Here is a 27,341-nt window from a genome sequence, read left to right on the forward strand (position 1 = left end):
CTTCTGACCCGTGCTTCGTTTGCATAATAAGTCCCATCCCCCTCGCCTCATCGACCCAGTTTCTTTGCACCTCGATTTGTTCCTTATAAGTCTGCTTATACTATTGCTATTATTATTGACTTGCTCTCCCGAGGAATTGATTGCCCTTCTTCCTTCAATCCTTCCCCGAATACCCGAGCCGCTTTATAAACCAAAGCTATCATCTGCTCCGTCCGTCAGCGTGTATAAGACATCCCCCCTTTTTAGCGCCCCGACTTGATTGAGCATCCTGACGGCACTGGCTGGATTTATTTATAAGTACATAGCCCGGTTGCGAGACCGACAGACAGCTCTGGCACTAGACAGGCAGTATATTCAGTCCGCTTCGGTCCGCATGCTCGTGCCGAACTCGAATATGAGCAGCTCTCCCTGCTAGGTCGCACGTTTTATTTGTTCGGTACTTCCATGGTAGCGGTAGCAATCAACGGTTAGGACACGAGGTGCAAGATGGGCCACTCCAGGTGCTTCTCTACCTACGACGATGACTTTGAATTCGACGACGCGTACTTCAGACAATTCTACAAGCCGCTGTCAAACTTGCCCACGCCGCCGCCCTCTTCGAGGAACTCGTCTGCTATTCAGAGCCCCCGAATCGTCGCCGAGGACCTCGATAGCACCAATGGCGAATATCTAGGTAAGACGTCCTATTCCTATCCACCCAGCTACGCGATGTCTGACAGGAATGCCTTCTTTTCAAGGCCCCGCTGCCCATCTCGCGAGGATGCTACCGCCGGGAGCTTCGTTTGTGACGCCGTCCATCCCGATGGTACAGGGCATCCTGTCACGTGCCAACTTGCCGATGGATATCATTGCCTTGGCCGTCTGCATTCTGGACTCGCTGAACGCACGATTTTCTCGAAGTTGGCGAATATCGTTCCCGTTGGCTAAGTCGAGTGAGCTGCTCACTAAACGCCACACGTTGCCTTCCGGCGCGGCTCAAGCTGTGCACATCGATAATGTGCCCCCCGAGATCATCATTCTCGCCTCCCTAATCGTCGCCGACAAGTTTGTGGAAGACTTGCAAGAGTCAACCCAATACTACTGCTCGTCGTGGGGTCAAAACCTTTGGACCTGCGAGCAGGTCAATTTCACCGAGAGGCTCATCATGGAGAGCCTAGGCTACCGCATCCTACCCTTGTGGGAAGCGAAGTCTATCAAGCAAGCGAGGCACGATATCGAGATGGCGCGGCGGGAATTGCTGGACTCGGGCGTCGAGATGGCGGACGAGAACAAGTTGGGCAAGCATTCCAAAGCCATGAGCACAGGGCATGCTGTGATGGGTTTCGCCCGGCAACTGACCCCGTCCGAGGCCCCCAAGTCGGAGTTGGCACAGATTCAGGGTCGAGGCCACGAGGCTCGTGAAGCGTTCAGCACCTGCGTGGCCTCATCACGGGACTATTTTTCGACTACAGTTTCGCCGTAGCTCGGATATCGATGCCGGATAAGGAGGAGTCGACGCACTTGGAAAATACCCTCTTGATTCGTCTGCATGCTATATTGGCTGCAAGGGCTTGGCTAGACCGCACCGGGACCGCGGGTTATGGTTTCATTCGCCTCATCACATCATGTTTCTCGACAGGCTTCAGTATTTTCCCTCGACTTGGCCCGACTCGCCCGGGCCAGGTGGGATTGGCGACAGGAGTTCAGGGCGGCCCAGATCCTGGGATGGAGTATTGGTCTGGCATTCGCTTGGAGAAGTCCCAAATTGGGGGACACGCGTCCTACGGAATTATACCCACTACTAGTAATACCTTAGAGTTTTTCAATCGCCATTGCGTCGAAGATGGCTTTCGAAGATTGGCCCGAATACCACCCCCTCCTGCCGATCCATTTCGAGTGTGGCGAGAATACTCCTGCTTATATCTCTCAACAGTGTCCGTACCTTGTGTCTGTTGTACCCTGATCTGGCTGAAATGGCTGCTGGTATGGCGAAAATCGGGGGCGGTCTTGCATCTCTAGTCCTGCTTGACACATCTACCCCAGACTTCTGTCTATTTATACGTGGGATGAGGCCAGGCAGTTTGGGGGCCAATCAAATCGGCACCAGCGCGGGGAGAAAACAACGAACAGGGATGGGCTGCACCTTAGCCAGAGGCATCGATCCGTGGTGTATTTCACCCAGCCCAATGAACGGACGATTGGGTGAAGCCGCAGTCGGTGGTAGGCCAACTACCCACATACGACACCTGTCGGCATATGCGCACTAGCTACGCAAACGAACTGATGCCTGGGCTATAGGTGGGACAGGCCTCAAGCCGCACATCCTGAACATGCGCCAGCCATACCACGCGGCATCACGCAAGCCTGCTCGATCGACGACGCGATCCTCAGCAGTGTCTTAATGGTGTTGAGGAACAGTGAGCGAGGACATCGAGTTGGGAAGTAAATTAGCTCAACGTCTGCTACGGCAGATCATGTGAGAAAGAGCCGCCTGGTGATGCTGGAGAGGCGAGGCTGGCTGGCTTTGTACTGCTTTTCCATTTTGGAGCACGGCTGAAGGGCGGCCACTATACCGGGCTTTCCGTGCCAAGACAAGGCAAATTCTCCGCAAGCTTGACAAGACATCAAGCTTCCCATGCCCTCTCTTATACATATCCTTCGTCTTGGTTGCTCGGCAAGTTCTTGGTGATATGTTGTTAAGGAGATGCCCATGACCATCCCTGTAGTTGGCAGGGGGGATTGAGATTCTCCCTGCTACACTCTCTCTTGAGACAAATAGGTTGACAGCAAGGCCATGGAGAAGGACTACGTCGCGGCTGATGTCGATTGCCATCGAACCACGGCTTGCTATGTCGCATGAATCGCATGCATTGGTCGCCCTGAACCACCCAGGTCTCAGAGTGACTAAATATTGAAGACGTGGGGGAATGGTCTCACGAGCTGAGGATAAATTATGTAACAGAGTAATTGATAATCATGATGATATTGATTCACAGAATTGAAGCTCATTACTTCATAATCGCCGCCGTTTTCCAGTCCTTGCTTCAATTTCCCGCCGTTGGCCCCCAACCCCCCATGATCCCTTAGCTAGCCAACCCACTGTCCATTTGGCGCTCTGTATCTAGCATCGGAAAAGACAGTACCTAGGGAACTCTCGTGAGTAACGACTCGGCATGCGGATATATGTATGTGATCCGCGATGACGAGGGGAACATCTGGAATTGGGGTTCTAGCTTGTAAGCGAAACCTGGTCGGGTGTCTTATCGGACGTAGAGCGCTACGAGGTCCTTATCAGGCCGAAAGGGGCTTAGTGAGGGGTTAGAGTGCGGCAGAACTTTTTCGGAGATACACCGCCCTAGCTTCTCGCTTTACTATACTTCCAGGTTACTTGCCTCCTACCCGCAGTCTCGCCCGCTGCGTACTTATCCACCCCCTCGACTCGGCCACCTCCCGGATTTCCCTCACACCTTCGGTTCGGCTTGTATTCCAATCTCTCTTCCCCCCCCTCCGACCGCGGCGGAACGGAAACCGATAGCGAAAGCGAGAACGCGATGGCGAAGAAGCGCGCGAGGGAAGCCGACGGCACCGCCGTCGAGGCTCCGGACAAGATAGTCGAGGACGCGAACAGCTCGGACGAGGAAGATGAGGTGAGTGGACCTGCGGGACGGGCGCCGGGGCGCCGGGGCGCGAGCAGGCTGGGCTGACGAGACGACCGCTCGGTCGCGGGGAAGGCGCAGGACTTCGACACGGTCAACGTCGACTTCGAGTGGTTCAACTTCGACGCGGCCGTCGACTTCCACGGCACCAAGTCGCTGCTGCGCCAGCTCTTCGACGTCGACGCGGCGCGGCTTGACCTGTCGGGCCTCGCGGACCTGATCCTCGGGCAGCCCACCATCGGCTCCACCGTCAAGGTCGACGGCAAGGCCGCCGACGCCTACGCCTTCGTCACCGCGCTCAACCTGCGCGAGCACCGCGCACGCGAGCCCGTCGCCGCCCTGGCCCGCTACCTCGCCGAGCGCGCGCGTGCAAACGACGCGCTCGCGCCCGCCCTCGCCGACCTGCTAGCCCCCCCAGCCGCCGCCGCCGCCGAGCCCACCGTCGCGCTCGTCCTCTCGGAGCGCCTCATCAACATGCCCGCCGAGATCGCCCCGCCGATGTACCGGATGCTCATCGACGAGATCGAGGCCGCCGTCGAGGACGGCGAGCCCTACGCGTTCACGCACTACCTGATCGTGTCCAAGACCTATCACGAGATCGAGTCGACGCTTGACGTCGTCGCGGAGCGCAAGCGCAAGAAGGGCAGGCAGGACCCGGCCCTTTTCTACTTCCACCCCGAGGACGAGGTGCTGCAGAGGTACGCGGTCGCGCACGGGAGCTTCCCCTACGCCAACACCGACGAGGCCGTCGCCGACAGCAAGCGCGCCTTCCAGGAGATGGGCATCATATCTCGCGGCTCCATGATGCTGATCGAGGCTAGTAAGTTTGCCGAGGCCGTCAAGGCGATAAGCGACGAATTCTCGCCGCCGTCGTAAAGCACAATATAAAAGGTTAATGGGAAAAAAATACACGCAATGCGCCCCCGCCCGTGATACCTATTTTATATTTTCTCTTTGCCTATCTGAAAACGCCGACGCACATATCCGAATCCGACCCACCGGCACATCGTAGCGATTCCCTTACTTCAGGCGCTGCATTAGATACTCGACTTCGACCTCCTTGGTGATGGGGATGACGAAGTCCTTGTACATGGCGACTACGGCCTCGACGTTGATCTTGCCCGCATTCTCGGAAGGGTTCGTAGACGGGTCGGTGCCGTACGTGCGCGCCTTGAGGCCCAAGCGCTTTAGCACCTGCTGCTCGACCGCGGCGTTCGTGATGGACTCGCCGATGCCATCCCGGTCGCCGGCCTTGATCAGCCGGGTGTACGTCTCGGGGTCGGACTGGAACTTGGATTCGGCGACGAACATGCCAAAGTGTATCCGGCGCGACAGCGCCTGCAGGCAAGCGATATCGCATGTGGCCGAGGACCCATAGTTTTCCTCGCGCTCGCCGCGGTCTTCGCGGCCAAAGTCCGGGCACACGGCGGGAAGGAACTTCTCGATGTAGAACTTCTTGATCTTCTGGTTGACGTTGACGGTGTTGGGGTGCAGGATCTGGGGGTAGTTGAGGGGCTTCAGGAGAGGTTTCTGCAGGGCCTCCGGGAAGAAGGGGTACTCGTCGGGGGCCTCGTAGCGCCGGATGAGCGACTGCAGCTTCTCCTGCTCCTGCAGGTACCAGTCCATGAAGCTGAGCTCGCTCGACTGGCCGATCGGTATGGCGCCGGGGATGTAGATGGTCTTGTTGAGCGGGAACTGGACGCGCTCGATCAGGTGAAAGGTGATTGTGTCTTCCAAGCGACTAAGCGACAGGGCCGACAACAGTTAGCGAGTCTGCACCCGAAGGGTAGGGGGGCCTTGCACACACATGAGCTGGAAGCGGATGTTGGCCAAGTCGAGCGCCTTGGAGGTGTCCTTGAGGTCAATTATGGCGTCCATGATTGCGTATTCCGTTGCCGTACTAAGCAAGGTCGAGCAGGTGGTGTATAAGGTGGTATTTGCCGGGGCGCACACCGGAGTCCCGAACCAACTAAGCGATCGGGGTGGTTGCGATATGGCCAAGAATTCTAGACTTGGGTGCGGGCTGGGGAAATATATATAGGTCGCCCTAGCTGTTTAGGTGTGACGGACGGCTCGTGGGAGATAGATGAGGCCTAGCCTGTTTGCCCGCAGTTGGACTGGTCAGTCAAGCGAACAAGCGGATGAAGATAAGAGAGGGCAGAGGAGGAGAGGAGGGAGGGGAAATGCGGACATCTATACGGCGCGGGGGGAGTGGTGGGACAACGACGGTCTCGAAAGCCTGCATCTGCCAGTCCTTCTCTTTGTCCGAAGAACTTGCTGGTGGCTAGGGCCGATTCTCGGGCAGCACTACATTCGATCGGTTCCCTTGTGCGATCCCGACATCGAAGCAGAGAGCGAGGGAGGAACAGCAAGCATGATGTATATAGGAACGGGTGACGAGTTGTTGGCAGCACGGTCAGCTTACAGCAATCAATGCGACGGTCACCGAAGAAGTATGGTAGGTACCTCCTAGAGGCAGGTACCTAAGGTTTTTGATAGGTTAGGGTACCTCTAGGTGTGTATTACCCACTACCAACATTGCATACATGCCTGTAGGCACCTGTACCCGATGCCGTAAAGAGTGTGCGTAGCACGCGAGAGTACCTAAGGTCCGGTGGAGTGTACCTAAACATACCGTACTATAGATGATAGATAGGTACCTCCTCTAGGTAGATATTTAGGTACCTAGGGCACGTAGAGGTTAGGTACCGTTAGGTAACATATCCTCATACAGGTAGCTGTACGGCATGTAGCCAATAGTAGCAGTAGACGGTTGAAGCGGGTGGTTGGCGTAGACCAAGCAGAGCGTCGGGAAACATTTCCAAGAGAGAAAAGGAAAAAGCCTCAATGGACGGCGGGATGGTGGAGCGGAGGGGTAGATAAAATACCTACCCAGGTAAAATAAAAAAAAATAAAAAAAATAAAAACGAGGCCCACAGCACGCACGCAACATGCCAACCCCCTGCTAAGCCGATGGTATGGCCTGGTAGGCAAGTCCTTGTCCGATGTATCGAGTACGGGGCAGTTCGGATCCTCGAGGTGAGACGCGGGCAGGATGGGTATCTAAGTACAGGTACTGACTACCTTCTACCTACCTTAGCATGACAGTTGCGCACTTCCGTTCCCGTCGGCCGGGAGGGTTTAGCAGGGAGATGCGCTGGCTGCTGTGGTATAGGTGCGTACGTAGGCACATTAGGTATAATGTGCGAAAACTAAACGTGCCTCGGGCTTATACATGCCTAGATGGAGGTACCTAGGCAAAGGGGCAGATATACGGCACATATGCACGTACGCTGCATGCCGGGCATGTACCTACCTAGATGGGTTACTACCCACAGGAGGCGTGTACGGAAGAAGAAGAAGAAGAAGTGGAAGGGAGAAAAAAATGAGGCAAAAAATGATGACGAAGAAAAAGAACAGGAATGAGAAGACGGCAAAAAAAAAAGGAAGAAAGGGAAACCAGACGGAGAAGAGGAGGCAGAGAGGTTGGAGACAGCCAGTCAGAAGCTACCAGCGCAGTAGCCTTACCCCCGGCCTGGCCCTGCTCGCCTTACCTTACCTAACCTCTCCCACCTCCTCCACCACCAACTTATCTCTTTTTTTTTTTAAACCTATTTGCACCTACACCTAGCAACAGGCAAGTGGCACACGTACGTCTCTCCTCCTCCTCCTGCTTCTCCTCTCCTTCGTGCTGCAATTCTTCTGCCGGTTATTACACCCGCAATTCTATCGCCGCCTCTGTTGTGAACTCATTTGGTCCTACTCTTGCCCGTCGTCTGTTTGCCCTATCCACTTACCCGTATTGGGTGCCGCTCCTCATGCCCACCTCCCCTCCTCGGGTATCCCAGGCAGCTTCGTGAGAGAGGGCGATCCGTTTTCGCGAGAGCTCCTCTTTGGATACATCCCATTCATGTGCGGGTCCCTCCTCGTGCACCCGCCACAATTCCTGAACCTCCCGTGGTGTACAAGTAGATAGGCGCATGGACGATCTAGACTCCAGAGATGCCGTGCTTGACGAAGCCCCCGTGGCTGACGATTCTTCCTCCTTCCTCTCGGTACATACGGTCCGCTCTTTTGTCGTCCGTGTTCTCTGTGTTGTGTGGGGACGCTTGTTTTATCTAACCTCTGCGTGCCCACAGTCCCGCGGCCTCGAAGCCTTTACTAGAAAAGTCACCACCACGGCCAGCCACCTAGTAGGACCCAACGGCATCGACCCGGCCGGGAACCACTACCACAATGCCATGGCCCAAGTACACAAGCATCTGAAGAGACCAGCTATCCAGCAGGGCATGTTCACCATGGCTCGCACCACGCCTACCGACTTGGTCCGCTCCAAGTTCTCGACCACCGAAATCCGGTCCCGAGCCCTGTCGTACGTACCGGACGAGATGCTCAAGAACATACCCGAGAACGATAACGCATATTCCCTCTTCCAAGGCTTCAAAGCCACCTACCCCGAGCTGGAAAACGGCGTCTCGAGACATCGGCGGGTGTCTAGAGGGCGGAAAATGCTCGACGAGATCCCGTCGAGTTCCGACAGCCCCCATCATCTCCACAAGCTTAAAAAAGAGCGATCCTCGCTCATGCACGAGCTGGAAATGCTCGGCATCCGAAAAAACCTGGCCAGCAGCGAGATCCGCGAGATCGATAACAAAATTGCTAACCTGAGCGGCATGAGACGCATCATACTGGATAGGCTGGCGGGCTTGGAGCAGGAAGAAGCCCTATTAGAACACGATAGTAAGGAGATCCACCCCGATCTCGCCTGCGATTGGCAACAACTTGACTGACGTGGGGCTGCAGTTGTGGAGATGGAGGGCCGGATAGATGATGCCCAAGACCTCGTCGACGAGGCCGAATCGATAGCTGCTGCCCTCGATACCCCTTTGAAATCGGACGACGACGACGACTTGGTGACGGATCGCGATGCCGACGAATTCATGTCCAAATCCGTGTATGAGAAGCTCCCTTCGGCGTCGGGCGCGCATTCGAAGCGGGGAAGACACAAGACCACCAAGCATCGAAAATCGATGCCGGTGTTGCACGAGCATTTCGAACCGGGCTACATGATACGGGAGATCAAGACTCACACCGACATGATCACGGCCGTAGACTTCGACGTGCCTTTCGGCACCATGGTGTCCGCCTCCTTGGACGACACGGTCAAGGTATGGGACCTGAATGCGGGGCGTTGCATCGGTCTGCTCGAGGGTCACACGGCCTCGGTCCGCGCCTTGCAAGTGGAAGATAATATCCTCGCTACCGGCTCTATGGATGCGACCGTCCGGCTATGGGACCTGAGCAAGGCCCATTACGACCCGCAAGGTAGTCAATTCGGAAGAAGCGACGAGGAGGACGACGGCATGGCCTTCGAGAACCCCAACGACCAACCCGTAGACCCCCCCGAGGATAGCATGGCGGACTGTCCGATTTTTACGCTGGAATCCCACATGGGCGAGATAACGGCTCTGCACTTCCGCGGCGACGTTCTCGTCTCGGGCTCAGCCGACAAGACGCTCCGGCAGTGGGATCTCGTGAAAGGACGGTGCGTTCAGACGTTGGACGTGATGTGGGCGGCGGCGCAGGCCTCCGTCTCCATCGGCACCGGCGAGGGGACGTGGCGGCAAACGAACCGGCCGACGGCGGCCACGGCCGATTTCGTGGGCTCGTTGCAAGTTTTCGAGTCCGCGCTCGCCTGCGGCACCGCTGACGGCATGGTAAGACTTTGGGATCTGCGGAGTGGCCAGGTCCACCGCAGCCTGGTTGGGCACACCGGACCGGTTACGTGCCTGCAGTTCGACGATGTCCATCTCGTGACGGGAAGCTTAGATCGGAGTATTAGGGTAAGTTGAGCATTGTAACTGCTGGGAGAAGCTCGCGAGTGTTGACCGCACGCTAACACATCATCCTCTTACAGATATGGGACCTGCGCACGGGATCTATATTTGACGCCTTCGCCTATGACCACCCCGTTACGAGTATGATGTTCGACAACCGGCGTATCGTCAGCGCGGCGGGCGAGGACGTGGTCAAGGTGTACGACAAGACGGAGTCGAGACAGTGGGATTGCGGCGCGGGTGTCGGGGGGGAGGACAGGGATAGGGCGCCGGCCATCGTCGAGCACGTCCGCATCAAGGACGGCTACCTGGTCGAGGGGAGGCGCGACGGCATCGTCGGCGCCTGGGCGTGCTAGACGATGATGATGATGACGATGATGACGATGAGTCCTTTTCTGCCGCCGCCGCCGCTGTCGGTCACCATTCCTACCTAACCTCATTCGCTATCCTCGCTCGCATGTACCTAGGCGCGAACTCTATATGTACATATGTATACCATTGGGAAGATAACGGACGCGCCCTCAACCCCCTCCCCCCCTGCGCGCGTCGAGGGAGCGGAGGAGCGGCGGCGACGACGACGACGACGACGACGCTTGTTGCTTGCCTGCTTGGTTGGTTGTTGCTGCCGCGTGAGTCTCGCGACCTCGATCGAGCAGTGATAGAATCTTGTGTAGCATCCTAGAACTTGCGAATAGAGCCGAGTTATTCTTATTTATTCTTCGAAATCGCGTGCCCGGTCGATTCCTCTTCTCTCTTGTCTCCCCACCTCACCACATCTCTCTCTGCCTCTCTCACACCCTATGCCCCGTACCATGTGCCCATGTGCCCATGTGCCCCTCTCCCACCTTATCGATATTTTTCCCTTTCCTTCCCTTCCCTTCCCTTCCCTCCCCCTCCCGCCCCGCGCTCTCCCAAGACCTGCCTTCGGCGGCCCCGTATAGCTCCCAACAGCAAACCCTGCATGCCCTGATTGGCCGGCTACCTCGCCTGCTGCGTTATCGGCCTAGCGGTGGCGGGGCTGCCGCTGTTTTATGTAAGGATGGGTGTGTGGGGAGGAGGAGGGGGGGGGGACATGCACACGCGCGGATAAGTACGTGAGCTCAGCCTGCAGTGCTTCCTTCGGCGATAGGGCTCATTTTTTCGGTTCTCTTACGAGGTGTGCGTGTATATGTCAAGTATATATATATGTGTGTGTGTGTGTGTGTGAGATGTCGTTCGCTGTAGGGTAGATAACACCAGTACTTGAGAGAGATACCTCCTCCAGGCCTCCTCGAAATGATACCGCAGACTACTACCTGCCTCCTCTATCTCCTAGCCGATGGGTGTAGCATGCTCTCTTTCGGGCGTGTGCAGAAGAGAGCGAGTCTATCAGCTGGAGAAGCGAGAGTCGCTTCCCCCCTCGGCGTGTTAACGTCAGCATGAGCATCAGCACCCTAAATAGACTGCCGCCGATCCCGCCGCCATTACCTAGGTAGGTACCGCAATTCACGTGCAGACAGAGACACAGATAGAGACGACATAAATTCTAGGACTCTAGTCTATCGAGTGTTTGACTTCAATTTGCGTACAAGAAACGCCATTGTATCGCGGGCGAGTACGCTTAGCTGTTAGCATGTTTCTTTAGCCTTTTTGGTCTTCGTTTTGGCCTTCATTCTTGCTTGCTTGCTTGCTGGTATCGGAGATTTAAGACTTCGATGCCCTCGTCTCGACTCGCTACCCCCACACGGCACGGTATAGCCCGGTAAGGCGATAGGAGAAGAATAGGGCAGGCTCGTGATGTGAGTGTGTTCAAGAAGTCTGAGGTGAGCGATAAAGGAAGAGGAGAAGAGATGATGCGCTTACGGTGCGCCCCTCCCCTCCCCTCCCCTCCAACCCAGGCGCTTATGTGTTCCTTCATCTCTAGTGTCAAAACGCTACACCGGCCATGCCGCCGCTTCACAGTTATATCGTCCCGTCCGCGACTTGGCTTCGATTGAAGCCACCCCTGATCCTCGAGGTGCCACAAATTGTGCGCCCAGGCGCGATGTCCATGGAGATACGGGCCTGGAGGCTTGTTATACCCACTTTGGCGGTTAGACCTCTGATTCCGTGTGCTCGGGTTCCGCATACATAGATATACCTAGGTATGTAAAGGTAGGAGGAGGCAGGCAGGCAACCAAAAGGTACGGCCAGCGCGCGGCTCTCGGCCGGCCGCTACGGGACCTCATGTATATGGCTATAGGTAGGTAAACTTGGGAACCAAAGAGGGAAGAATTTAAAGGATACAATTAAACGAACATGGCTAAGTGCTTGGTTTGGCTGTCACACTCTACCTATAGCTAGTATATCGGATCTGGCGGAGATAGTGAGCTCTAAAATCCCCAAAGTTCAAAGTGGTTAGACAGCATTAGCCGATTGGATAGAGAACCAAGGATCAGATGCCGCCGCGATCGAGGGCATTCACGGAACTCGCTAGCTATACCAGGATCAGGTAGTCCAGGCGCATCAATACGGACTTAAGAGGGTAGAGCTGCTTCTACCCGTGTGTTCGTAAGCGTGTGTGGGTATGTGTGGGCATTCGATTAGCGCTAGAACCTCCCGGAATTGCAGCCTGCGGACGCGGCCCACGGCGTGCTGCCGTCTGAATAGTCACAATAGTGCTCCTGAACGATGACGACGCGGTGCGTCCGACGAATGTGGTGCAGTGTGGGCCACGAAATGCCGCCGCGGAGAGTCGAGAGGGGCGCGAATGATGACCTGGTGTATTAGACGGATTGGGAAAGACAAGGAAGCTGGCTAGTTAGGAATAATACCAAGGAAGTGAGCGGCACCGCCCGGGATTAGGGGATAGTGACGCGTTGAGGATGTAGAGGCAGCAGGGAGAGTCGCCCTCGGCCTTAGCACCGAAGGAGACGTGGAGACATGTGTGTATGATGAGTCGAAGCCGGCTCCTCCTGGGCTCAGGTATAAAAAGGCGGTCGAACTCCCACCAGGATAGCAGCGGAGGAATGCAGCCAGGATCCGCAGTTGAATCACCTTCGAAAGCTAGCAAGTGGGCAGAGACACCGAACGTAAGTAAAAGTGTCTTCTCTCTCTCGCTCTCACCCTCGCCCTCTCCTCCTCTCGCCTTCTCCCTCGCTGTCCCCCTCCCTCATTCTTCTCGTGGGCTTGAAGCGATTGTAGCTCCTCGAATACGCGACGGGAAGCGAGACAGCCATCGCTGTGGCGAAGGATGAGCTAGCTCATTTAGGCGCGCCCACCGACGTTGTCGTCGTCTTCCGGCCCTACCGCTTCCCTCCTAATGCTCTGCTACCCACCTAAGCAATCAGGCGCCGACCCCTTTGCTTACATTAGGCACTTTCTCGCAGCTACATAGGCATTCAACCCGCAGTTTCCGCCTGCTCGAGACTCTCAAACTCAATATCACGAGGTGTTGATAAGAGGCAAGCACCTACGCAGGCACAGACAAGGTCAGTGCAACCGGTCTCCTTGTTAGCCCGGGCTGGTCCTTCTGCTCGCTCGCTCGCCCCCTCCCCCTTCTGTAGAACTTGTAGCTAACAACCGCTCGCCAAAGCTTTTCCCACCGTCGGCCGCCCATCGGCCAACTCAACCTCGGACATGTCTGTCTTCAAAATGGCGCCCCCGCCTCAGAGCCCGCTGGCTCGCTACCGCCTCTTATCGCCGACGGCCTCGGTGCGCGTGAGTCCGCTGTGTCTCGGTGCGATGAACTTCGGAGAGGCTTGGAAGGAGTATATGGGCTCCTGTGACCAGAAGACCACCGAGTCCATCCTCGACTTCTTCTACCAGCAGGGCGGCAACTTCATCGACACCGCCAACAACTACCAGGCCGAGGAGTCCGAGATCTGGATCGGCGAGTGGATGAAGAAGCGCGGCGTGCGCGACCAGATGGGTACGTTTTAACCCCCTTTCCCTTCTCTCTTTCTCATTTTGAAAGGGATGGGGGAAAATAAGTTCGAGATGAAAGCCACCTCGAAGCTCGGGTTTCGGAGGCAAATCGTTCAATCCTAAGGGGGGCTTCTCGTCGTTGGATTGTGACGTTGCATTGCCTGCAGTATAAGGGGCGCCGTCTGCCCATGGAAACGACTTCCTCAATTACACCTATCCGCCTTATTTCTGCATAGTGCTAACTAGATGCACCTGGGCGTATCTAGTCATCGCTACCAAATACACTACCAACTTCCGCCCTGACAAGGGCGGGATCATGATAAATAACCAGGGTAACGGAACCAAGAGCTTGCGTATATCCGTCGAGGCTAGTCTGAGAAAGCTGCAGACTGATTACATTGACCTGGTATGTGACGTTTGTTTCTCTCTAGGCCGCATGAGGACGCTTATCCCGGAATACAGCTCTACGTTCACTGGTGGGATTCCAGTGCCTCCATTCCCGAGCTGATGCAGTCGCTAAACCGGCTGGTGGACTCTGGCAAGGTGCTATACCTTGGTATCAGCGACACGCCAGCGTGGGTGGTGAGTAAGGCCAACGAGTATGCGCGCAACCATGGCCTCCGCCAGTTCAGCGTATACCAGGGCAAGTGGTCGGCCGCTACACGCGATGTCGAGCGGGATATCCTCCCCATGATCAGAGTTGAAGGTATGAGCATGGCGCCGTGGGGCGCGCTGGGGGGCGGTAAGTTCAAGACGGAGGAGCAGCGCAAGAACCGCGAGAGCGGGCGTTCGGCCAATGCTACCGAGGCCGATATCAAGGTCAGCAAGGCCCTTGAAGCGATTGCCAAACGCAAGAACACCATCATTACTAGTGTGGCTCAGGCGTATGTCATGCACAAGGCGCCGTACGTCTTCCCGATCGTCGGCGGGCGGACCAAGGAGCATCTAAAGGCGAACATCGAGGCACTGTCGCTGAGCCTCTCGGAGGAGGACATCAAGGAGATCGAAGGCGCCGCCCCTTTCGATCTCGGCTTCCCGAACTCTTTCCTCTACGCCGGCGGCTTTCCAGACAACGCAGCCAACGTCTGGATACTAGGCACGGGCGGTACGATGGACTATGTGGAGGAGCAGAAGCCGATCGCGCCGGCGAAGGCGGGGGAATAGAGGACTCGCGCCGTGACCGACTCGTGGCAGTGGCTCCGTCGACACTACCCGTACTGAGCGGAGCAGTGCTGTTGCAGCAGCCCTATCTAACTGTCAAGCGGCCGAAGCGCTGTTGCTTACCCGGTCTTCTGCCTCGCTAGCTAGCTCGAAGCTGTGGTTGTCGGGATACTGATTGCAGGAGTGAGGACGCCAAGAATATGTATCAACTACGGAAAAGGATAGGAGGACGCGGAAGGTGGGAGAAGAGAATGTTACGCTTCGAGTGTGTAGAAAAGTAATGTCGTTAGAGGAGCGATAGACAGCTGGCCGAAACCTGTGCGATGGTAATTCCGGGATATGAATCGGGGCAAGGTACCTGCCTACAGGTAGGTACCGAATATAAAAGGTACCTACCTAACCTAACCTCGGTGATCCTCTTCATGCATTCAGAAAGGCAAATGCGGGAGCATGCAGATAAAGTGGTGGTTGCTATGCTGGGTGCATACCTGCCCCGGTAAGTACTTACGATAGATAGAAAGTACCTCTAGGTAGAAAAGCAAGCAGCAGGTACCTGTTATAGCTATTCATTCTTGCCTTCCCTTCATGATGGTAGGTGCACGATGGCTGGAGGCAACTGCTGGATCTCTACGACGTGAGCCGGCTTTATGGATTCTCGTCTCTCCTTCTCATTTCTGTCCCTGCTCTTGTCGCTAACTAGGTACGCCCCCCTCTCTCTTGGCATTCAAAATCCGTCAATATTCGTAAATAGGGACAAGTAATCTCGGGCCAGTCCTCTCCCCGGTACTCATGCGGGATCAGAGCGAAGAGGGCCATTGATCTCACCACCGCCCGCAAACCTCCTGCTAATGGATCCTATCATTTCGGCGGCCTCGTGGGACCCTCGCCTTCTCACCAGCGCGAGAGTGGCCGCCCTCCTGCCCGAACGCTCATGGTCACTGAATATCGTTGACGGAGACCACGAGGTTGGGAGCTATGAAGGCGGAGGTCCTGGTGCTCTGGAGAGGAGGGGTAGATCCGCGTCTCCTATCCGCGCCAACGTAAAGCGGAGGCGGTCTGTCGCTTCTGCCCCGGGGGACGTCTTAGCGAGGCAACCATCCAGGTACCGACACCAGGCTTTGGCCTCTCCGCGACGACGTTTTCTCCGTCTATCCATCCTGACCCTGGGCTACGTAGCCAGTCTTTCGAGCAACCCAGCTCTCGAGGCAGGAGGAAGCTACCGGCAATGCCGCTTAGCCAGCAAAATCAGCCTAGTGATAGTGAACCTAAAGGAGTGTCGACCTTTCAAGCACTTTCCGCTCCAAGCCGATCCAGTCGTTCTCCCGGCCCGACTATAAGTCAGCCTATACCTTATCCTGCCCACGCTAGGTCCCCCAAACGCCGGAGAGTAACCAGAAGCAGCGAAACGCCTCAGACGCCGACTACCAACAGAGACAAGGGGTTTGTGAGTTCGCCTAGAGTGATCAGGGGTTCGACGAGATCTGCAGAGACACAGTTGAATTCGGAACGGAAAAATAACAACCAAGGGCTAGCGTATGAGACAAAGGGCGCCTTCCGGCTTAAGAAGGGTCAGCGAAAAGATGAATTCCGCCTCCCAAAGTCTCAAAGCGAACCGAAATCACTCTGGCTCCCAGGAGACGGGTTTTCGGACGAGGAAACGAGGTCAGACTTCGTGTTACCGATGGCCGGCGGGCACAAGCGGAAGAGGTCTCGATCACTCCCTATTATAGGAAAACTCCAATTAGAGAGTGAGGATGTATGCGGCCCAGGATCGCCTGCACTGGGAAGTAGCCGTGTAATGGGCCGATATCCCGCTCCAGGCGAGACCAGGCTGCGCCGTGGCGTAGCCAAAGATATCTGGCCTACCGTCGATGACTTCTCGGAGGAGCTGGATGTACGAGCGCATAATACAGGTAGAGAACCAGATGATGAGGTTGTTCCTTCGACAATGTCGCCCCAGCCTACGCTAGTTCCCCTGTCCCGGGAAAACTTTAGGTACGTACCTCCGTCGTCGCGGAAGAGGAATCATTGCGAGTTCGAAAACTTCGGGCGGTGGCCCCTCAACGGCGGTTTTGGGGACACTGTGGCGGAGGAGCTGTCTGGGCCCGCTCGGGTACCGGCTAGAGTATCTTACGGAATGGAAGATGGCGACGAAAGTGGTGACGGCGAGCGTGGAGGCGGAGAGGTAAGCGAGGAAGAGGAGGACGAAATGGAAGATGAAGACGACGAAGCTGCGGTCACATCGGAATCCAGCGGCTCTGCCGGTGGCATGTCCACTGGCTCTCCTGAATAGCGGGCCCGACGCTAGGTATTTCCCAAATTCTCTCCTTAATAATAAGAACGTGTTGCAGGGGTGTAGATCAGCAAGGCCCAAGGAAGAGTCTGCTTACCCCTTTAAACGCTATACTGGAGGTTTTATGTATTTGTATCTTGTTGCAAAACGGAAGGTAGAGGCGGGTTCTTTCTCACAGCGAGGATGGTAAGATTTGTGGTTTGCTAGAGGATGATAATCAGCTCTCGCGGTGGATCGTTTGCAAGAAGGGTGTATATGTAGTGTAGAGTACTACCTACGCTGTAACATATTTTATTTTTGCGGAAATTGAAACTCCGTCCTCTTGAACGCCTACTCGCTCCAGGCCGTCTTTACCGACGGGTGTCCTTAGGAAAATCTCAGTATACTGATTGATACCACCATACACGGAATCAGGAAGAGGCTCCTCGCTCTTCGTCCTCGTCTCGCTCTTTCTCTCGTAAATCCATTTCCGGCTTTAGCGATCCCTTGTCGTGGGGAGGTTCTCATCTGCTCCCTTTCATGCACGCGCACATCTCGTTCTTCTCCATCCTCCTCTCCTCTCACCCTGCCTTCCCTTTCTCCTCCCCTTCTCATCCCTTCGACACTTCTACCCCCCCCCCCCCCCACCCCGGCCGTGAGGTTCCTAAGCTCCCTCCTCCTCCTTACTTTGCCTTGCCCTTGGGGAGGGCCTCGTTGTCGGCGAGCTCGCGGACGAAGATGCGGGTGCGGCCCTCGGCGTTGTAGTCGCCCATGCCGGTCTCGAAGCCGGGGCAGACGGCGACGGCGAGGTAGCGGCCGTCGCGGGAGAAGGCGAGGGCGGCGACGGAGTCGGCGAACTTCTGGTAGACCTTCATGCGCCGCTTGGCGTCGGCGTCCCAGAGGGCGACGGTGGCGTCGCCGCCGCCGCTAGCGAAGGTGCTGCCGTGGACGGGGTGGAAGGCGAGCGCGTTGACGGGGAAGACGACGTCGGTAGGGGCGGGGGGCGGAGCAGCAGGGTCGGCAGGGGCCGCCGCGGCGGGCTGCGTGGCGCGGTGGCACTTGAAGGCGTACTTGCGGGCCTGGGACTCGGCGCTGGCGTCGAACCACTCGACGGCGACGCGGCCCTCGATGCTAGAGGTGGCGTAGCCGGCGTCCGACGGCATGGCGGCGACGGCGCGGGTCAGGAACTTGAGCGACGACTCACGCTGCTGCCAGGGCCGCGGCGGCGGGTCGGTCGCGGCCGAGGGCGACGCGGCGGCCGCCGCGAGCGCCGCCAGGTCGTAGATGTGCACCAGCCGCGACGTCATGGCCACCACCAGCTTCGACGGGCTCGCGGCCACCGCGTGCGGCTTGCCCGGCAGCGGCACCGAGAGCGCCGCCGCCGACGGGTCCGACGGCCGGTGCACGTGCAGCGTGTCGTCCCAGGACGCGGAGATGAGGAGGGCTGTGCGCGCGGGGGGGGGGTTTTCTGTTAGCTAGCTAGCTCGGGCATCCTCTTTGCTCTCTCTCTCAGCCCTCTCTCTCGTCTAGCCGCCTCGGCGTCCAGCGGATCCTCGCGAGGGGCGAGGGGAGAGAACGACGGGGGGCCGGGGAGAGAGGGGGGGGGTGTGGAAAGGACTCACAGTGTTCGCGGCTGTAGACGACCCTGCGGACGGCGGCGGCGTGCTGGCTGAGGACGGTCTGGTCGCCGGTGGCAAGGTCGAGGCGGCGGACGTTCCGGTCCAAGCAGGCGGTGAAGGCCTCGCCGTCGCGGGCGCCGAAGCAGACGTCGAGGACGGGGGCGCGGTGGGGGAAGGTGCGGAGGAGCGCGCCGCGGCCGCCCTCCTCGTCGGCGGCGGCGGCGGCGTCGCGGCCCTGCAGCGTGTCGTACAGGTAGACGTGCTTGTCCCACGACGCGGCCAGCAGCCGCGACGGCGACTCCGGCGCGAACGCCAGCGCCGACACCACGTCCGTCGGCGGCTGCGAGAGCTCGAACTGCGTCGCTGCGGGTTCGAGCGAGGTTAGCCTGCGCGCGCGCGGACGCGACGGGGGGTGCGGGTGTGCGGGAGGAGGGTTCTCTGTTACTGGCGGTCGTACGAACCTGGTGGCGCCATGAATTGATTGATATCTGTGTAGGATTTCGGGTCGGCGGCTGCAGCAGTTGGTGTGGAGTCGTGCTGTCGCGTCGACTGCTCTCCCGTAGTGCTGCTCGTGAAGTGCTGCTCGTGTAGGACGCTCGTGTTCGGTATTAGTTTGGGTGAGGACGAGAGGTAGGTAGGTAGGTTAGGTATGTAGGTATGTAGAAAGTAAATATCAATAACGGGGTACTACAGTGACAACCTAAGCAAAGCTCCCTTTACTGCCGCTCCACGCCGCCTTGACTTTTGGCATGCTTGATAAGATAAATAGGCTTGTGGAGGGGCAGCCGCCAGGTACCTCTAGGTATATAGGTAGGTACCCTTTTACTTTGGACACCCAACTCCTAGACATCTACATGCCCTCCTCGCAGCTCTTTTTGGCGCTGCTACGGAAGAGCGATCGCCCTCGAAACCCTACATCACCTATATTTCTACAGGCCTGAAGATGCCTTTTGCGCAGCTCGTCCTGGGCAGCCCTGGCTCGGGGAAGAGCACCTATTGCGATGGCAGTAAGTCACCCATCTACTCGGCCCAGCCCTCGCCTCGGCCTCTAACTGTGCGACTCCTCGGTGTGAATAGTGCACCAATTCATGGGCGCCATCGGGCGCGAGTGCTCTGTCGTCAACCTCGATCCCGCAAACGACAAGACCAATTATCCTTGCGCTCTCGACATCCGGGACTTGATCACGTTAGAGGAGATCATGAGCGACGACCACCTCGGCCCCAACGGAGGGGTGTTGTACGCATTTGAGGAGCTCGAGCACAACATGGAGTGGCTTGAGAACGGCCTGAAGGAGCTGGGCGAATCCTACGTTCTCTTCGATTGCCCGGGGCAGGTTGAGCTATATACACACCACAACTCGCTCCGTAACATCTTCTTCAAGCTCCAGAAGCTGGGCTTCCGGGTAAGCATATGCCCGCCGGCCGAGTCAGCCGGGATCTAGCGATTGACAGACGCCCAATATAGCTTGTAGCCGTGCACCTATCCGACAGCTTCTGCCTGACCCAACCGAGCCTATACATCTCAAACCTTCTCCTGACCCTCCGCGCCATGCTCCAGATGGATCTCCCCCACATCAACGTCCTTACCAAGATCGACAAAGTCTCGTCCTACGATCCGTTGCCTTTCAACCTCGATTTCTACACCGAAGTACAGGACCTGTCGTATCTGATGTCGTACCTCGAGGAGGAAGCGCCCGCAATGCGCAGTGACAAGTTCAGTCGGCTCAACCAGGCCGTCGCGGACATGGTGGAGAGCTTCGGTCTAGTGCGGTTCGAGGTTCTGGCTGTCGAGAATAAGAAAAGCATGATGCACCTCTTACGAATAATCGACAGGGCTGGTGGATACGTTTTCGGTAGTGCGGAGGGGGCCAACGACACGGTGTGGCAGGTGGCTATGCGCAATGAGTCTTCCATGATGGAGGTGCAGGACATCCAAGAGCGATGGGTTGATGCGAAGGAGGCCTACGACGCGGTGGAGGAGAAAGAGTGGGAAGAGCAATTGAAGAGGCAGGAGACCAACGCTACTCCAGGCTTGATACCGGATGACGATGACGAGTTCGACGGAATGCCGCCGCCTGTAGGCGATAGTGGGATAAAGGTAGTCCGAAAGAAGAGGTGATGCCCTCTCAACCGTCGCTTACTTCGCCCATCTCTGCATCGCTATCGTCGTCCTCAATACCTAACAGGTCGGTGGCGGTAGCGTCATCTGACCGGGTTGGCTGTCCGAATAGATTGCCGAGAGGGTCGTCGGTCTGGCCGCCTCGGCCGTTCTCTGCGGCGAAGATGAGGTTCCGAGCGCGGCGAATGGCCTCTTCCTCGGCTTTGCGCATGGTGCCGCTCACGTGAACGACGCGGAAGATGCACGGCTTGCCGTTCTTGACAGGGACCGAGTTCATAAAAGAGAGGGCAGCCCACACGAGGCGGTAAGTCGATCTCGTAGTCCGCACGATGAAGGTCGAGGTGGCGGGGGAGTGATATTTGACTGACAGGGCTGGGCGTTAGTTCGGCATGCACACCGAGACGGCGTGCGCAGGCCTGACTCACCTGTCAAGCTTCCGGCTTCGATGGCCCCGGCGCCGTAGTCCCCGAATAGACTGGCGACCTCGGCGCGTATGGTTCGGAGGAGGAGGGCCGGGGTGAGTTGGTCGGTCGTCGGCTGGTTTACGAGGACAAGATCGGGCAGATCGGGGCGGGTGCCGATCTCGTTAGGGTATAGTATCTTCACGAGAAGGTAGCGTTCCTTGATTCGCACCATGGCGGTATGGGGTCTCGCGGTATGCGACGATGGCCGGTGGACGGCAGCAAGTGCAAGGTTGAGGCTCGCGCAAAAAAAGCGGCGGAAATTTCTGGGGTGCGTCTTTGTTTATGGAGCTGGCGTTGCTCGCTATCTCTGCAGGATGTGCCTACCTACTTAGGTGGAGGGGGCCCCGAGTCGAGTGCTTCTTATCGATATACCTGCCTCGCGCTTATCACATATGGAGCATTGGAGGCACGACTTCATCGCAATGATGCGCCAAGCAAGGAATTTGCAACTATCTACATATGTAGTAGAGTCATTGTAATATCAACCGTTTCCTCCCTCTCTCTCTCTGTCTCTTAGCAACATCTTAACCCGTTTTCGCCCGACCTGTTACGGCATCTTTCGTGCAGCTGACGCAGCCATGTCCAGCCGTCGAGAGCTGCTAATCCCTACACGGCCGTCTTCCCCCTCCCTCCCTCTTATCGGTTCAATACCTACACGTAGCATACCCGTGTCATTCGCTTCACCACTTGGAAACGCCTATTTCCGGCGAAGAGAACAGAGAACAAGAGATCTTGCTTCTTCCCCGCATCCTGCTGCCGTCTGCTCGTCTCGGGGACTCCATCTCACCGATTGCATCATAAAAACCGTGACACAGCCACACTAACCCATCCCAATATATCCCTCCTCTTCTTTTCTGTCCGTCATCCAATGGCATCACTCGCATCGTGAGAATAGACGTCTCGACACCGGGCCGTCCCCGAACACGCAACAAATCATGTCGAAGACCGCCTTGCGGGTCGCCGTGCTGATTGTCTCCACGACAGCAGCCAAAGATCCCTCGACGGATTCTTCCCAGGCTGCCCTGAGCGAGGTCCTCGCCAAAGAGGACGGGAGGTGGGAGGTCGTCGAAACCAAGATCGTGCCCGATGTCGCCTCTCAGATTCAGGAACAGATTATGTTGTGGGCCGACCGTGCCGCAGACCACATCAACCTCATCCTCACCAGTGGCGGCACCGGTTTTACCGTGGCTGACAACACTCCGGAGGTAAATCAAGCCCCTACGTCGCAATGAGATGTCCGCCCCGAACATCCCGCGACCTGGCTAACGAGGCCCAGGCTGTCTCCGCGCTAATCCACAAACCGGCGCCTGGCCTGGTGCATGCCATGCTGGCCGCCTCCCTCGATGTTACCCCGTGTGAGTGAGTTCGCATCCGATGCGTGGATAAAATGCTAACATCGGTAAGTCGCCATGATGGCTCGCCCGGTTGCCGGCGTCAGGAACAAATCTATCGTCATCACCCTGCCAGGCTCGCCGAAAGGTGCAAGAGAAAACTTGCAGGCGGTGCTAAAGACATTGCCGCACGCATGTCTTCAAGCCGCCAGCATCGACTCCAGAGCGCTGCATGCTGGCGGTATAGAGAAGCTCGAGGCGGAAGCCGGCTTACGATCGGACTCGGGCCAGGCGCGCGCACATGGCCAACATCACAACCACGGAGCTGGCCATCAGCACAGCCATAGCCACGGCAGTAGTCACGACGGCCACCGCCATGGCCACGGGCATAGCCACGATCATGGTCACGGCAATTTAGTTAGACACACGCCATCTAGCGCGAATCCGATGTCCAACGATCCGAATCTCGGCCCCAGTCGGAGGAGTCGAGAGTCCCCGTACCCGATGCTCTCCGTCGACGACGCTCTGAAACTGATTAAGCAGCACACGCCGCCGCCGGAAATTATCACCTCCAAGGTTGATGTGTCGCTTCCTGGTCTCGTGCTTGCCGAGGACGTCCGCGCGAAGGAAAATGTGCCTGCATTCAGGGCAAGTATTGTCGATGGCTACGCCGTTGTTGTACCTAAGGGCGGAGACATGAAGGGGGTCTTCCCCGTCGTGTCGGTGTCCCACGCGTCGCCGGGCGAGGCGAAGCCGCTGAAGGTAGGCGAGATCTCGAGGATCACGACGGGGGCGCCGCTGCCGCCGGGAGCCACGTCCGTCATCATGGTCGAGGACACGATTTTGAAGACTATGACCGACGACGGGAAAGAGGAAAGGGAAGTAGAGATTCTAGCAGACAACGTGAAGGAGGGAGAGAACATCCGCGAGATGGGCAGCGACATCAAAGCGGGCGCCACTATCCTCAGCAAGGGCGAGCGCATATCCGCTGTCGGCGGCGAGATCGGCCTCCTGGCTGCCGTCGGTGTCGCCGAGGTGAAGACGTACCGCCGGCCCATCCTGGGCGTGCTGTCGACGGGCGACGAGATCGTGCCGCACGACCGACCGGGAACCCTGCGACTCGGCGAGGTCCGCGACACGAACCGCATCACGCTGATGTGCGCAGCGCGCGAGTGCGGGTATGAGGCTATTGACCTTGGTATCGCGGCGGACCGGCCGGGCACGCTCGAGGAGACCCTGCGGCACGCCCTACGACGCGTCGACTTCATCGTGACGACGGGTGGCGTCTCGATGGGCGAGCTCGACCTACTCAAGCCGACCATCGAGCGCGCGCTCGGCGGCACGATTCACTTCGGCCGCGTGGCTATGAAGCCCGGCAAGCCGACGACGTTCGCGACGGTTCCTGTCAAGGAGCACAGTAGCGGTCATCGGACGCCCAAGGTCGTCTTCTCGCTGCCGGGCAACCCAGCTTCGGCCATCGTCACGTTCCACCTGTTCGTACTGCCGTCGCTGCACCGTGCGGCGGGTATAGCGCCGGAGGGCCTGCCACGGGCCCGCGTGACGCTCGCGCACGACTTCACGCTCGACCGCACGCGCCCGGAGTATCACCGCGCCGTCGTCTCGGCGGGCCCGGCCGGCCTAGTGGCGGTCAGCACAGGCGGCCAGCGCAGCTCTAAGGTCAGCAGCTTGCGCGGCGCGAACTGCCTGCTGTGCATGCCGAGCGGGGACAAGCCCCTACGGAAGGGAACGACAGTCGATGCACTGCTCATGGGACCCATCAGGAGTGATCTCTGGTGAGAAGAAGAAAGACAAGTCATAGGTACCTATGTAGGAAGGTGTAAGGCTTTGATGTTGGTTCATCCGAACGGCTTCATGGATACCCCGGATACTTAACAACAGTTAAAGTGATGTGCTATTCAAAGGCCACACATTGTAGGGGTGACCTTGCGTATAGTAAGCATTATTCAGGCGAGAGCTGCATGATATTCTCAACCGTTTGCAACTCACATGCAACTATAACTTATCCAATACAGCTACCTGCGATACTACCTAGGTGGATATGCATATTGCTACTGTGATGGTTCGTTCATACTCACGCCAAACCACCAACGACCCGAATCTCTCTTCACAACGGCATGTCTCAATAATACCACTTGTAAGACAAGCCTATACAATTGAGATAGGCTCACCGGTCGACCCCACCGACGAGCAGGTGGATTCTTCCCCGGCTCTGGAACGTGTATCGGTCCCCTTTCCCGTCTTGCCGTCTCATGCACTTCACCTGAGCAGCAAATTATTATTACAAGTTCTAACGTAATTTTTACTAAGCGATCCACGATCGTTCGATTCAGCTTCGAATCCACACTTCCATAGGCACGTTAGTAGAGGGTATTATTTACTGAGCGTCGTAGTAGGCTATTTCTGGCAACAAAGACGAGAACATCTTAAGAGGCCCTTATTTGGGGGATATCGTTCCGGTTATTGTTACGAATTACGGAGCAAGTTGAAATTTCGATAACTCCTCGGAAACAGAATATGTCTGTCAGAACCGGGGCCGAAAAGCCGTATCAGAATTTGTATGCTACCAATGCCGAATTTAACATGGGCCGCATCCTTTACAACCCCATGTTCACCAAACGCAGTCTATCCCAACTCTTGTGCAACAACGCGAAAAAAACGAGACCCAATGCAATCGTAAATCATAATATCGTCTAATTTGTCGTTGCAAACTCCCAGAACCCCAATATGGTGTGTATAGTATGGTAGAAAAAGCAGCTCGAGATTTTCTATAGCTTAGATGTTAATAGATGCCAGAGAGGGGAAGCTCTCTAAGTCCAAAGCCGTTAGAAGGTCGGTGGAATTATCAGACGACAAATACGTATAAGCCGTTAGCGTTCTCCAAGGCCGTTATGGTCCGTAGAAGCACCCGTACTATTCCGCAACCAACGGGCTCGCCCTGTCGCCGCCGTCCTGCAGACCCGACGCCGTCTTCCGCGCCGCCGTCTCCAAGTTGCCGTCTAGTTCGGCGTCGGGGACGTGCTTGCGCGGCACCCAGGGGAGCTGAGCGACGCCGATCGCGGCGACGGCGGCGCAGCTGAGCCAGGCGGCGGCGGAGCCGCGGGCGCTGTATATGGAGCCGACGAGGGGGGGGGAGACGGTGCGGGCGAGGCAGCAGGCGGACATGGCGAGGCCGTTGACGCGGCCGAGGAGGCGGGGGTCGGGGGTGGCGTCCTTGAGGAGGATGAGGGCGCAGGGGAGGGCGATGATGCCGAAGAAGCTCTGGAGGGCCATGGAGAGGTAGACGCCGGGGGCGACGAGGGGGCGCGGCGCGGCGGAGAGGAAGGGCATGAGCAGGTACGCGAGGGGGTAGAGCGCGACGTTGACGGCGAACGACGCCCACACGCCGACGCGGCCGACGAACGCGGGGAACACGACCCCCTGCACGAACAGCCCCAGCAGCCCGTTCACCGACAGGTACACCCCCACGTCGTGCACCGTGTACCCCAGCCCGCCGACGAGGTCGAGACGCCCCGGCGCCCGCGCCGGCCGGTCGAGCAGGTGCGTCGGCAGCAGCGTGCCGAACGCCATTTGGTGGTACGACACGAGCACCAGCGCGACGGTCACCATGACGATGGTCGAGTTGAAGGTCCTCGGGGCGGCGGGGGGCTTCTCGGGCCGCCGCAGGTCGAAGGTCGGCTCGACGGCGTCGGCGCCGGGGATCTCGCGGCGGCAGAGCGGGGCGCGCTCGTCGTCGTCGTCGGCGGCGGCGGCGAAGACGAGGGCGTCGTCGGGGCGCGGCTCGCGCGGGGGGTTGGTCTCCTCGAGGAAGAGCGCGCCCTGGACGATGGCGAGCGCGATGGCGACGACGGAGACCAGGTTCGGCAGCAGGTAGGGGTAGCGGCCGAAGAGGCCGTCGGCCGCGAACACGGACGGGTAGAACACGGCCGGCTGCGCCAGGAACCCGCCCATCGCGGACCCGATGATCCCGCCTAGCGTCCACACGAACGGCTGCGTCGCGTACGCCGCCGGCTCGTGCTCCGGTACCTTGACCATCTCCGCCACCATCGTCTGCATGACCTGTAAACCAACCGGCGTGAGCACTTCCTGTCGCGACACGTTCGAAGGAAGGGGGAGAGCAATTCTGGCTGCGCTTAGTAGCGGGAGGAACAGGAGAGAATAGGAGTGCATCCTTCTCCTCCCCCCCCAGTCCCAGTAAAAGGAGAAGAAGCAAAAAAAAGAAAAAGAACAGGTATCAGGTATTAGAGAGCTTGCACGCACCGCGACGTTGCCGTTGAGGGCGCCGCCGATGAAGCGGGCGAGCAGGGCGACCCAGTACTCAGTGGCGAGGCCGAAGATGAGGCTGGAGAGGGCGACGCCGCCGAGGCCGAAGAGGACCACGGGCTTGCGGCCGTAGCGGTCCGACAGGGCGCCCCAGCCGATGGCGGTCAGCGCCTCGGCGGCGGCGTACGCCGAGACCAGCAGGCCCGCGTAGAAGGACGCGTCCGTGTCGTCGCCGCCCTGCAGGTCCGTCACCATCACGTACGTGTACGCCAGGATCGAGTTGAACGCGATCGGCTCCGAGAAGCGGCATATCGCTAGGGGGACGTCAGCTCGAGGTGCCCGTGACGAGGGTGCGAGAAGGTGAAGGGGGGGAGAGAAGGGACTGAAGAGGAGCGCGTACCGAGGATGGTGAGCTGCTTGGTAGGAAAGGCATGGGGATCCGGCTGCTGAAGCCTGTCCGAAGACATGTTATTATCTTTTCCCTCGTTGCGGCTAGCGGTCGCGCGGCTGCCGGCCCAATCGACAGGAACGAGAGAGGCAGACAGGCTGCTGATCCAATCTAGTGCTGGCTCCTCCTCTGTCCTCGCCCGGTTTTCTCGCGAGCTCGATGTTGGAGGAAGAGGTGGCTGCTGCTGATCTCGCCTTGCTCAAAACGAGATAGACAAGTTGGCTAATTAGAAAGACAGATTTCCCACCTGTGCGGGGAAGCTGAGCAACGTGCGAGGTCGGCGTCAAGA

The 27,341-nt window shown here is 57.8% G+C and overlaps 12 protein-coding genes across 12 annotated transcripts; 8 read left to right on the top strand and 4 right to left on the bottom strand.

Moving 5' to 3' along the window:
- Positions 1 to 288: 288 nt before the first annotated feature.
- GGS23DRAFT_27514 (uncharacterized protein) lies at positions 289 to 1,707 on the top strand. The gene is made up of 2 exons (XM_051512479.1): positions 289 to 673; positions 738 to 1,707. The coding sequence occupies exons 1-2, from the start codon at positions 487 to 489 to the stop codon at positions 1,460 to 1,462; spliced, it is 912 nt and encodes a 303-aa protein (XP_051377100.1). The 5' UTR covers positions 289 to 486; the 3' UTR covers positions 1,463 to 1,707.
- GGS23DRAFT_27578 (uncharacterized protein) lies at positions 1,224 to 2,214 on the top strand. Its single transcript, XM_051512487.1, has one exon. It carries the CDS (start codon positions 1,474 to 1,476, stop codon positions 1,996 to 1,998), a length of 525 nt encoding a protein of 174 aa, XP_051377101.1. The 5' UTR covers positions 1,224 to 1,473; the 3' UTR covers positions 1,999 to 2,214.
- A 957-nt stretch (positions 2,215 to 3,171) lies between these two features.
- Positions 3,172 to 4,583, top strand: GGS23DRAFT_27517 (p21-C-terminal region-binding protein-domain-containing protein). Its single transcript, XM_051512480.1, has 2 exons — positions 3,172 to 3,626; positions 3,717 to 4,583. The coding sequence occupies exons 1-2, from the start codon at positions 3,531 to 3,533 to the stop codon at positions 4,509 to 4,511; spliced, it is 891 nt and encodes a 296-aa protein (XP_051377102.1). The 5' UTR covers positions 3,172 to 3,530; the 3' UTR covers positions 4,512 to 4,583.
- On the bottom strand, positions 4,265 to 6,113 carry GGS23DRAFT_27523 (chorismate mutase). Its single transcript, XM_051512482.1, has 3 exons — positions 6,061 to 6,113; positions 5,443 to 5,733; positions 4,265 to 5,376 (listed from the first exon to the last, which is right to left on the bottom strand). The coding sequence occupies exons 2-3, from the start codon at positions 5,511 to 5,513 to the stop codon at positions 4,656 to 4,658; spliced, it is 792 nt and encodes a 263-aa protein (XP_051377103.1). The 5' UTR covers positions 5,514 to 5,733; positions 6,061 to 6,113; the 3' UTR covers positions 4,265 to 4,655.
- A 913-nt stretch (positions 6,114 to 7,026) lies between these two features.
- On the top strand, positions 7,027 to 10,122 carry GGS23DRAFT_545265 (mitochondrial division protein 1). The gene is made up of 4 exons (XM_051514964.1): positions 7,027 to 7,690; positions 7,775 to 8,375; positions 8,439 to 9,478; positions 9,553 to 10,122. Exons 1-4 carry the CDS (start codon positions 7,616 to 7,618, stop codon positions 9,826 to 9,828), a joined length of 1,992 nt encoding a protein of 663 aa, XP_051377104.1. The 5' UTR covers positions 7,027 to 7,615; the 3' UTR covers positions 9,829 to 10,122.
- Positions 10,123 to 12,536: 2,414 nt separating this feature from the next.
- GGS23DRAFT_545275 (norsolorinic acid reductase) lies at positions 12,537 to 15,065 on the top strand. Its single transcript, XM_051514965.1, has 4 exons — positions 12,537 to 12,921; positions 13,026 to 13,361; positions 13,624 to 13,763; positions 13,820 to 15,065. Exons 2-4 carry the CDS (start codon positions 13,070 to 13,072, stop codon positions 14,519 to 14,521), a joined length of 1,134 nt encoding a protein of 377 aa, XP_051377105.1. The 5' UTR covers positions 12,537 to 12,921; positions 13,026 to 13,069; the 3' UTR covers positions 14,522 to 15,065.
- On the top strand, positions 15,056 to 17,424 carry GGS23DRAFT_545279 (uncharacterized protein). The gene is made up of 3 exons (XM_051514966.1): positions 15,056 to 15,620; positions 15,695 to 17,014; positions 17,090 to 17,424. The coding sequence occupies exons 1-2, from the start codon at positions 15,367 to 15,369 to the stop codon at positions 16,809 to 16,811; spliced, it is 1,371 nt and encodes a 456-aa protein (XP_051377106.1). The 5' UTR covers positions 15,056 to 15,366; the 3' UTR covers positions 16,812 to 17,014; positions 17,090 to 17,424.
- Positions 17,425 to 17,473: 49 nt separating this feature from the next.
- GGS23DRAFT_602189 (mitotic checkpoint protein BUB3) lies at positions 17,474 to 18,883 on the bottom strand (the record flags this gene model as incomplete). The annotated part of the gene is made up of 3 exons (XM_051519295.1): positions 17,474 to 18,234; positions 18,413 to 18,772; positions 18,871 to 18,883. The coding sequence occupies 3 exons, from the start codon at positions 18,881 to 18,883 to the stop codon at positions 17,474 to 17,476; spliced, it is 1,134 nt and encodes a 377-aa protein (XP_051377107.1).
- Positions 18,884 to 19,352: 469 nt separating this feature from the next.
- GGS23DRAFT_602190 (uncharacterized protein) lies at positions 19,353 to 20,528 on the top strand (the record flags this gene model as incomplete). The annotated part of the gene is made up of 3 exons (XM_051519296.1): positions 19,353 to 19,416; positions 19,487 to 19,812; positions 19,875 to 20,528. 3 exons carry the CDS (start codon positions 19,353 to 19,355, stop codon positions 20,526 to 20,528), a joined length of 1,044 nt encoding a protein of 347 aa, XP_051377108.1.
- On the bottom strand, positions 20,439 to 21,545 carry GGS23DRAFT_27971 (Rpp14 family protein). The gene is made up of 2 exons (XM_051512540.1): positions 20,954 to 21,545; positions 20,439 to 20,891 (listed from the first exon to the last, which is right to left on the bottom strand). The coding sequence occupies exons 1-2, from the start codon at positions 21,162 to 21,164 to the stop codon at positions 20,536 to 20,538; spliced, it is 567 nt and encodes a 188-aa protein (XP_051377109.1). The 5' UTR covers positions 21,165 to 21,545; the 3' UTR covers positions 20,439 to 20,535.
- GGS23DRAFT_545291 (gephyrin) lies at positions 21,453 to 24,583 on the top strand. The gene is made up of 3 exons (XM_051514967.1): positions 21,453 to 22,197; positions 22,269 to 22,347; positions 22,397 to 24,583. The coding sequence occupies exons 1-3, from the start codon at positions 21,928 to 21,930 to the stop codon at positions 24,118 to 24,120; spliced, it is 2,073 nt and encodes a 690-aa protein (XP_051377110.1). The 5' UTR covers positions 21,453 to 21,927; the 3' UTR covers positions 24,121 to 24,583.
- A 563-nt stretch (positions 24,584 to 25,146) lies between these two features.
- On the bottom strand, positions 25,147 to 27,341 carry GGS23DRAFT_28008 (MFS general substrate transporter). Its single transcript, XM_051512544.1, has 3 exons — positions 27,005 to 27,341; positions 26,602 to 26,918; positions 25,147 to 26,400 (listed from the first exon to the last, which is right to left on the bottom strand). The coding sequence occupies exons 1-3, from the start codon at positions 27,069 to 27,071 to the stop codon at positions 25,255 to 25,257; spliced, it is 1,530 nt and encodes a 509-aa protein (XP_051377111.1). The 5' UTR covers positions 27,072 to 27,341; the 3' UTR covers positions 25,147 to 25,254.

This window comes from Durotheca rogersii, assembly GCF_024521655.1.
Source record: "Durotheca rogersii strain YMJ 92031201 chromosome Unknown GGS23scaffold_1, whole genome shotgun sequence".
In the NCBI taxonomy this organism is placed as follows: Eukaryota; Fungi; Ascomycota; class Sordariomycetes; order Xylariales; family Xylariaceae; genus Durotheca; species Durotheca rogersii.